The following is a 10689-nucleotide window of genomic DNA, read 5'->3' on the forward strand; positions in this document are numbered from 1 at the left end:
TGAAATATTACTGCTCAAACCTATAGAAGACAATAACTGTTTGGTTTTAGAAAGGAACACTGAACTATTATGTCAGAATTTACTTTGATCGAAGGCATTCAGAATTAGCGCACAGAGCACTAATGCACAGTGAATGCTGCGCTATACAAATGCATATAAATTTATTATCATTATCATTATTATTATTACATACAAAGGGACTCCGGTGTCTATGCTGCTTTCTTTGATAATGAAAAAAGCATTCGATAGAATAGGGTGGTTATGCAATAGATTCCAATATAGCGATTCTTGGACTTTGGATAGCAAACCAACTGCATATATTGATAAATTCACAATTTTATTTCTTCGTCGTTTATACATCCTGAACTGTAAAAACTCTGCAAAAATATATTGCAAGCCCTGTCAAATCAAAGACAATATGTGGAGAACTTATATCAACACTTGACAAATACAGTTAGGGTTATCTACCTTTGTTCCATACGATACTTTCTCTCCAAAATTAAAATGGAGCAATCTTGTTAATGTGACTATATGCAAATACGAAGAACTATTATGGCTCACAAATGTATCAAATAACAAAGGCATGTCCCGTTACAAGAGAATTCATATGACATTAACAAACAAATATACTTTTGCAATTAGCTTTGTGCATCCGGAATAACGACCTTCTTTATAACATTGTGTGAAAGTCTCACCAAGCAGTAAACTTGCAAAGAATGCAAACTCTGTAATAAGCATGCTTTCGACAACGACAGACACATTATTTTCATTGTGAAACGCTTTCAGATAGAAATGCATTTTTCTTTTATTTGATGTTCAAACATATGTTGATTTAGAAATTTCATACTCGAGTATGAAACAGAATTTACGGGCCAACATGTGTGGGGAGCTGTCATACAACAATAGCCTCACATCTGTACAAACTGAAACATCTTTTGGCAAACAACTTGTATCATCACATGAACACATGCTCATGATAAAGTCGGTATCGTACAATCGACTCCGTTTTTGGCAGATAATTTCATATGAATATGGAAAGGGTTTTGTAGCTTTTGTTCACAGATATATTTAACTTGTGTGGAATTGTAAATATGTTATGCCTCTTCATTTTATCGTGTACGCCACGTGAAATGGAATATATTTTCATTGTAATCTTCGTAATGACATCTGGAGGAAATAATGAATGTCTTTCACAACTCCGGACTCATTTTGCATGTCATCCCTTGGGACACCTTGTTTGGTCCCCAGTAACCTCGCGTAAGGCCTTCCTACTTCTCTCTCTCTATCTCCCTCTCTCTGTCTCTCTAGCTCTTTCCACTTTCTTTCCACCTCCCCTGTCTCCCTCTCTCTGTCAATCTCCCTCTCTCTCTCTTAGTCTCTCTCCATCTTCTCTCTGTCTCTCTAGCTCTTTCCACTCTCTCTCTTTCCCTCTTTCGACCTCCCCTGTCTCTATCTCTCTGTCAATCTCCCTCTCTCTCTCTTAGTCTCTCTCCATCTTCTCTGTGTCTTTCTAGCTCTTTCCGCTCTCTGTCCCCATTTCCCTCTCTCTCTTTCCACCTGCGGTTTGGAGGCATCCTTTCACGACTAAATTCACTTTCGTTTTGTTCTCAGGTTACAGCCATAAAACGTTTGCAACTACCTGTGATGTTTGTGGAAGTACGTATACGTCTGCTGGAGATAATGCCACTAATAATGCACAGAAATGCACGTAAGTCATAATATATCTAATTGATATTGTCACATACTGTCCGTCATGTTTCTTTTCCGGAGCATTAACTCAGAAACCGTTCAATATTTTGTTTGCACATCGGGCATCCACTGAACTGGTGACTTTCCAATTAAAGAGTTATAATAATTTAATTTTTCATTGTTGCGAGATGCACTTAGGGTCAAATTGGGTTATGGGGCGTTTCTGTAGCTTATAAACCATGCACTGGTCAACTGGTCATTTGTCTTGAAATGTTGTATGCACATTAGGCAAATGCTGCACCGTTACTGGTGCCATGTACTATTCAGGATTTTTTAAAACTAATACACATTTTATTTTGCGTTTGCAAGGTAAAGACTCTTGTCGATTATAATCGTATGATTTAATACAGTGGCTGTTCGGTTACAGTCCGCTTTAAAATGTTATTATATCAACAGAAAACAGTTTTTCCTCATTTGTTGAAGGCCCTTCATAACCAAAACTTGCGCCATCCTACGTGGAATTGAATTGTACAGTCCTAGACAAAAGTCAAACTCATTTACAAGCCAGGCTGTATGTATCATCTCGAACAACTTATCAACCGTGGTAATGTCACTGACGAGCTCTTGTATTTTACTTTGCAATTTAAGCAATACATGTTCGATCACATCCTGTTCGTATTGATGTCAGTGACGACAATGAAGTTTTTTTTAATACTAGTTGCTATATTAACCGGAGCATGGTCGTCTTGAAAGACTTGAATGTTTGTTTGTTGTTTAACGCCGCACTCGGCAATATTACACCCAGATGACGGCGGTCTGTAAATAATCGAGTCTGGTCCAGACATTCCAGTGATTGACATCATGAGCATCGATTAATGCAATTGGGATACGATGACATGCATCAGCCAAGTCAGCGAGCCTGACCACCCGATCCCGTTAGTCACCTCTTACGTCAAGCATAGGCGCCTCTTACGACAAGCATGGGTTGCTGAAGACTATTCTTCCCCGGATCTAACATACATGCAGTCATCATGAGGGAAATGTATTTCAGAGCATTTATTTTGGCACGGGTCAGTAACAAATTCGACTTCAAATGAGATTAGTGGTTGTTTCCGGAACTCACAAACCGTTCACTGTTTCTTGGTGATCAGATATCGCACATCATGTATATCACCATGTGGGGATCCCTCGGTATGTGTGAGGCGACGAAATAAATTCGGTGACGTGGTTGATTGTGAGACATCGTCCCCCGACAGCGTGGCATGTTGCTCCCGTTGTTCCCGTTGCTCACATTGGCCTGGATTGTCAGATCCTGACTCGACTATTTTCAGGCCACCATAAAATGGCTGGAATATTGCTCGGTGCGGAGTTTCTTAACAAACAAACATATTTTTTTTAAAACCCAGGATTATTAATGACTTTATCTTCCGATTTAATATCTGATTCACAAATATCATTTTTGCCATAAAACCAACAACATGTCTACCAAAAGCACGTGTGATCATTAAGAACTGAATGTTCCTTAGGGGAATTCAGCAAACGTTAACATGTATTATCGCAAGGGTCTGATCACAACTTGGTAAGACTATGAGCTCATATATATGAGACTGAGCTCATAGTCAGCAAAGTCATCGAAGTTAACATTGTATGGCGTTAAACACTGGTAGACAATCCATGAGATAAACAAAGCAGTAAATTGTGGTCATCCATAATAGTCACATCTTGTTTTTTCAAGTTGTCCTGTTGTGATATTATAGTGCCATGCACAGCATTGCACTGTCAGCATTATTTTAACCACGTTATAGAAAAGTAAATATCATAGTTGTTTGTGTATTAAAAGCCTGTCGATGAAGGACAGTTAAATAGCGGGTAACATATCACATATTTACCTTTAAAAGTAGTTGGAGATTTCCAATAGCAGATGACGCGTATGAACAATAATCATGTATAGTTAAGGGATACATGTCTATTTGAAATACTTGTCATGGGAACATTGTGGTGTTCAAATGCGAATATATTATTTCTTTTACAGTGCCCTTGTGACATATTTGACCTGTCTGGAGGGGTCAGGGAAAGGTGACGACGGGTGTCCGCTGCAACCTGCAAATGCTGCCGCCATAGAGACTGATTTCACCTCAGCTAATTGTAGTACGGGTATGTGAAAATATTTAAGAAATAAACAATAACTGGGAGTTGTTTATCTTACAATAAAAAACTACATTGATAATGAACCATAAGGGGCGGAGCCCCGAGTGCTTAATCGTCCCTGCAGTATCTTATTGTACCATAAACAACTCCCACTCGTCGTTTATTTCATATATAAGATATCAGCATTATGAACAACCTCATAACCTCATAAATTGTACAATCATTAAAAATATTTACCCTTATTTAAATAATGTAAATAACTTCCTGTATACAATTCGACCCCGGCAGTCGAACAAGTCCATTTTATGAACAGAGGAGTAACGTTTGGTATTTCACAGATATTCTCACAATTTTCACGACGATTATCTGTAACTTATCTCCCATTACCGATTGTCATATCTCTCCCCCTTTCGGATGCGATCGTTCGGCCAATGCGTTTATCTGCGTTGCCCAGCTACATCTATGGGGGACAACTCACTGGACAGTTCCCTCTAAAAAATAGCGTCGTCCGTCAAGTTGCAAGCGCATTTTCGAATGTCCAGAAACGACGTCATGATAGAACAATGTTTTATCGTGAAATAAATCACGTTCGTTCTTCATGTTTCTTTGCGATTTATCGCGTAGCTTTTTAATATACCAAAATAATAAATCTTAATACTTGCTTGATTAAAATAAAGGAGACCAGTGAGACCACTTCATCTGTTTCATAAAGACCCAGAAGTACAAAACACTCTCCCCTTCATATCGAGCAATATTCCAGCAGCTTCAGCCTTTGGTGTTTACATTTCACAACTTCTGGGATACAATCGAGCATACTCTTTCTACCAAGATTTCAAAGAGCGTCTTACAACTCTTGCTCAGAAGTTGTTCGATCAAGCGTACAACATTCAAGGCATCAGTAAAGCTTTCAAAGCTACCAAAAGACATTTTGAGCACATTTCCAAATTTGACGTATCGGTGACAAAAATGGTGTCCGATGCATTTCCCCATTTTGACTTGTACCATATGTACCCATGTTTTTTCATGTGTTTGTGATGGGTGCCACTGGTGGCTCACCTTTTCGCGAAAACCTGGTATCATTACTATTTGATAGTGATTCGTAAACGCATGCTCATGATATAGTCGGAATCGTACAATCGACTCTGCTTTATGCAGAAATTTCTATTGGATATGGAAAGGGTTTTGTAGCTTTATTTATATTATGTACATGTGTAAGCATGCTACGTATACATATTTAGTCACATCCTGGGAGGTGAACGAGGAAGGGAGGATGAGGTCGAGGTCTGAGAGGTTGATGATGGCACATAATGATTTGAAATGTACTTTGAGTGATGTTTTTTTTATTTTATAGAGGCAGATTTTACGAACACCTGTATATGTCAGAAAGACTTCTGGAAGACGAATCAAAATACTAATGCTACCAAGTGCAGGTAATCACTCTATGCTGTTAGATATCTCAAACAAAGTGACAATTCTGCTAATATAACATGATGGTGAGATGGTGTTGAAAGGCACTTTTCATAACATATAAACTCGTGATAACATATATCTAGTAAAATAGGTGACAGAAAATAGTGGGTTCGAGCTTGTATATCTTGTGAAATAGGTAACAGAAGTCAGTGGGTTTGTCCTTTTATATCCAGTAAAATAGATAACAGAAATTAGTGGGTTCGCCCTTATGTATCTATTAAAATAGTTGACAGAAATTAGTGGGTTCACCCGTGTATATCTAGTTAAATAGATAACAGAAATTAGTGGGTTCGCCCTTATGTATCTATTAAAATAGTTGACAGAAATTAGTTGGTTCGCCCTTGTACATCTAGTAAAATAGGTGACAGGAATTAATGGGTTCGCCTTTATATATCTTGTAAAATAGTTGACAGAAATTAGTGGGTTCGCCCTTGTATATTTAGTAAAATAGGTGACAGAAATTAGTGGGTTCGCCCTTGTATATCTAGTAAAATAGTTGACAGAAATTAGTGGGTTCGCCCTTGTATATTTAGTAAAAAAGGTGACAGAAATTAGTGGGTTCACCCGTGAATATCTAGTAAATGGGTAACAGATATTAGTGGGTTTGCCCTTGTGTATCTAGTAAATAGATATAAGAAAATAGTGGGTTCACTCGTGTATTTTCTTACAGTATTTATGTCAACAAATACAAATGTGTCAAGTTGACATTGTAATATTCATAGCGCCACCACTGCTTACATTGCGTGCTTGAAGTGGAAGACAAAGAAGGCCTGTGATGGTTCCACTACTGTAACAGCTCTGGCTACTGGCGTAGAGACCAGGATAAAAGATCTGGGAAGCACAGCCTGTCGTATGTTCAAAAAATCATCTAGCTTAATTATTTCACCATACATTGAATCATTTAATCCCGCGCTGCACCAATAGCAGAACGGCATTGAGGTTGACTTACACGTAAACATATACGAATACCTACAATAAGTATAGCAACGAAAAGTAGCTTCATCGTAATCACAAACCATTTTTTAAAAACTTACTATGCTTAGATTATCTTGATGACTCATTCATATTTTCAATATCATCTTGTTATCTATTTTTAGCTGTCACCCCCACCTGCCAATGTGAGATTAATGCTACTAAAGCAGACATTGCCAGTGATGCCAAAATGTGCACGTGAGTTAAGCTAAAGTTAGTTCATTGTCAAAACACGGTGGTTAATAAAATCAATTTGTGTAAGCGGCACTGTTTACTTCCAGGTGAGTGGATGTCATTTCAGACACAGTATGAGTAAATCTACCTACCTGTATTTGTTCCTTGGAGTTTATGCCTTTAATATTAGGGTCAAAGCGTAGTGTTTTTCCCGGTTCTGCAGAATACCAATGCTTTCACGGCCCTGGTCTTGTGAGTCTCTAATAGCATTTTGTTATGAAAACGGGGGGTACTCTGACATAACATGGCATCAATACTTTTTGGTATTGTAATTATCATTAACTGAATGTTAATTTTGCATGCTAACTTTGGGTACCACATCACGAATACACGCAGCATAAGAGAAGGACCGAGGGATATTTGAAAATCATCAAAGGGCTTACATTGTGCATTGCAAAGAATATTTTACAGAGTTTCACTTATCAAAACAAATAATGGTATAGGGTAGGTGTTCGGGATATCAACTGATGTCTGAGACGTTCATGTTTTCTAACTTTGGGTACCATGGTCACGTCATGAGAGAAGGACCGAGGAATATTTGTACAATCAACAAAAAGGTTTACACTATACATTCCAAAGAATATTTTAGTTGCACTATCAAATAAATTACATATACTCATTTATTGATTCGTGGAGGAATGGTGTTCGGGAGATCAACTGAAGTCTGAATGTTCCATGTTTTCACTTCAGGATAACGATTGACCTTCCTATAATATACAATGTATAATGAAATTAATGATCACACTTACAACCTATTACTTTCCGTTTCCGTTTAGTAAAATAGATATCAGAAATTAGTGGGCCCACCCGTGTATATCTAGTAAAATAGATATCAGAAATTAGTGGGCCCACCCGTGTATATCTATTAAATAGGTATCAGAAATATATGAAGAAAAACTATGATTTTTACAAGGAGGTCACTTTAGTAAACGCCGAGTAGATACACCTATCCCTGTTAACCTATCTAGGACTGAACATGTTTGTGAATGTGTGTCTTATTGTCGTCACCATATTACCTGGATTTTGACAATGCGAGAATCAGTCTTTACTCATTCACTCTGACATTTACATGCGTTTAAGTTGGAAGAAATTTTGCAAAAAGACATTTTATGAGGGAAGAATAATCGTTTTCATGTTTCCTTTTCTAACAGTGTACTGACCACTCTGAAGACCTGTCTTTCAGCCATCAACACCACTGACGAGCTCGGGTGTGCCACTGACACACAGGCAACCCTTTTAAATGACACTAACACCAAGATAGCCACGTGTAAGTATGGCTGTTCTCTTACCCATTTATGGGGCGGTCGGGTAGCCTCGTGGTTAAAGCGTTCGCTCGTCACGCCGAAGACCCAGGTTCGATTCCCGACATTGGTACAATGTGTGAAGCGCATTTCTGGTGTCCCCTGCCGTCATATTGCTGGAATATGGCTAAAAGCGGCGTAAAACCATACTCACTCGCTCTTACCCATTTATAGAGAATGGGTACGTATACATTACCATTGCATCTGTACATTAGACCGGTGTTATAACAGTGTTCAACCACCAGGTATTTCATGTGTAAATAAACCAACATCAGTAACTTACTCACCTAATCACCTCAGAGATTCCTTTTGGTCAATTTCTACCCGCATAGCGTACAGAGACCTCGTTAATCATTACCATATGATATTGCTTAGCAAGGGCTGTTACCTGCCCTGTATCACGTGTTACATTTAAGACAAGGCCCATTCATTTTCATCCCTACAGGTGCCGCGGATCACGTGACCTTTGCGATGACGTCACTGTTCGTCTCAGTTCTTGTAAACATGTTCCTGTAACGGCCATCGATACTGGTTTATGAAACTCCTGTTTGTTCTAAGTTACTGTTAGTGATAGGGTGTTATCCATTTTCAATCACCTCTTTAATTTGTTATTGGTTAAAACTAATTTAACGATATGTTTCCTAAACATGTTCAGTTGTCAATGAAAAAAGGGCTGACTGATTTGAGTCTCCACATGAAGATATTTTCAATGAGGATTAAAAATTGTTTGTGTGGCAGCTATGTATGACGTGGGCTACACATTATTCATGTTACCACCGACGAACAATATAGGGTCATATAAATCCTGTGATATGCCTGAATGTGCATCTTTGGTTCGGATTTAGGCAAACTATGCACCTTTCATGTTGTTGTTCCAGTCATGATAATCTGTAGGATACTCACATGAATCAGCCCACGTGTTCCGTACCATAATGACGTGTTGACGTAATCCTTGTTGATTGTTCCGCTGAAATAAACGGTACTGTTCACGAAGCCTATTTGTACAGTGTGTGCTGTTCATTTAAAAAAATTAATATTTGTTATCACTATGTCACACTCTCCCGGGGGCACGGGTGGGCAAGTCGTCTAAGGCGGTGCAGTTCGCTATGCAGAGTTGCGTCCCTTCGGCACGCGAGAAACCTATGATTGTGGGTTCGAATCCTTGTTCGCCCCGATTATGTTTCTAGGTTTGTCAGCACTATTACCGTGCTCATGGTAAACGTCTAAGACTTTCATCACTTCGGGCTTTCCTCCCACAAGCTGACACGCCGTGATATATCTGGAATATTGTTAAAAGCGGCGTTAAACACAACTCTCTCACTCACACTCTCCCCTATGCCATACACTTTTCGTAATCCTCGTAATGAAGCATTGTAATCGAATGACCAGACTTCACATCTCTCGTGACATGTAACGAAACGTGATCAAGATATATTGTATAAGTTTATGTAGAGTTTTGTACTATGCCAGGGATAGTGGGAAACATCAACAATATATTCTGATCTATATGGTATTGGAAAATGGAATTGACATGATCACATCTAATGTGGTGTAGGCGATCAGATATAATGGGTTCTAATGGTTGCTGTGATGACATGATGGCGCACAAGGTCATTAAAGGGATCGGGGTCAAATTCGAAATTGACGTTTGTTCTTGGTACACAAATCACTTACTTTCATTGCCAGACATTTGTGTATTTTCCTGTAGTTTCGATTCAAAGCAAAATTCCCTAGGGTGTAAATAAATTATTTTGCTTGCCATTTTTGGAACTACATTTGTGAAAATGTCTTTGAAAAGGATTACCCTGCTATATTCATGCCTGTTCAGAAAATCAAAGCAATGTGCGTTGCTTCATCATTCACACACAATGCAAGCGAGACACCTTATTCGCTGTAATGTCTCTTAATTGTGCAGCGGGCCTATATTGTAATGATTAGGTCAGGGCCAAGTGCTGGCCATGGCATGACGTGGATGTTTTGCTGTTCGGGGAATTGGGGTACAATCCTGGCACGATGAGCACGTGCATCATCATCTTGAAGATGAAACGTTGCCCAACACGTTGTGCAATGGTACAATCGGTCTTGGGCTTGTTTTGTTTCGCCTGAGCGTCCAGAGCGGCATCGATCATCGACGTTTTGTGTTTGTTGGTGCCCCACAATCTGCTGATGACAGATTGAGAGACATGCAGCGTTGGGCAACAATATGCGCCCACCTGCAACATGGCTATGGCACGTATACGTTCAGCACGTTTCCAAAGCCTCAACACATTATATATCATTCGTGACCAACTCGTGTTATTCCGGGACAAGCCGAATAGCGACTCGTGCCCCTCTCATGACCATTTTTGCGACCGGGTTCCGTCTTAGCGCAAACTTGTATACCTAAAACAATTGTCAACTCGTTGCGTGATGGTTCACATATATTTCCCCATATATTATATATATTTCAGATGCAAGTTACAGCACATCGGACATGCGGAAGTATACAGTATGATTGAACACATTTAACTGTGTCTTGGGTATATTTTAAGACGCAAGACATATATAAAATCATTTCTGATGGATTCTTTGACGAAGAACTTGAAATCATACGCGCATTCTGATTGGTTTGTCGTATTTTCGCACATAACATTCATCGATAGGGGGACGAGTCTTCTTGCAGGTGGCGTGTGTGTGTGTGTGTGTGTGTGTGTGTGTGTGTGTGTGTGTGTGTGTGTGTGTGTGTGTGTGTGTGTGTGCTTTTACTACTCCGGACTGATGCCGATTTATAGTGCTAGCACACTGTGTTACAGTGATCGAGTGGTAGAGCGTCCCCCCGAAGAAAGGAAGGTCGGGGTTTCGATCTCCGGCCGCGTCATACCAAAATACGTTTAAA

General features: G+C 39.3%; 1 protein-coding gene across 1 annotated transcript; it reads left to right on the forward strand.

The window, feature by feature from the left end:
- Nucleotides 1–877: 877 nt before the first annotated feature.
- LOC124119155 lies at nucleotides 878–8807 on the forward strand. Its single transcript, XM_046481568.2, has 8 exons — nucleotides 878–938; nucleotides 1612–1708; nucleotides 3722–3843; nucleotides 5189–5267; nucleotides 6030–6157; nucleotides 6405–6477; nucleotides 7665–7780; nucleotides 8260–8807. Exons 1-8 carry the CDS (start codon nucleotides 878–880, stop codon nucleotides 8328–8330), a joined length of 747 nt encoding a protein of 248 aa, XP_046337524.1. The 3' UTR covers nucleotides 8331–8807.
- The last annotated feature ends 1882 nt before the right edge of the window (nucleotides 8808–10689 follow it).

This window comes from Haliotis rufescens, unplaced genomic scaffold (assembly GCF_023055435.1).
Source record: "Haliotis rufescens isolate VD_foot unplaced genomic scaffold, xgHalRufe1.0.p SCAF_6, whole genome shotgun sequence".
NCBI lineage: Eukaryota > Metazoa > Mollusca > Gastropoda > Lepetellida > Haliotidae > Haliotis > Haliotis rufescens.

Bases quoted from the DNA above. Each gene is read 5' to 3' on its own strand.
- LOC124119155 (XM_046481568.2), top strand. From the start codon at position 878: ATGTGTGGGGAGCTGTCATACAACAATAGCCTCACATCTGTACAAACT. The intron at 6,158-6,404 runs GTATGTTCAAAA...ATCTATTTTTAG, and splicing joins TCTGGGAAGCACAGCCTGTC to CTGTCACCCCCACCTGCCAA. The intron at 6,478-7,664 runs GTGAGTTAAGCT...CTTTTCTAACAG, and splicing joins AGTGATGCCAAAATGTGCAC to TGTACTGACCACTCTGAAGA.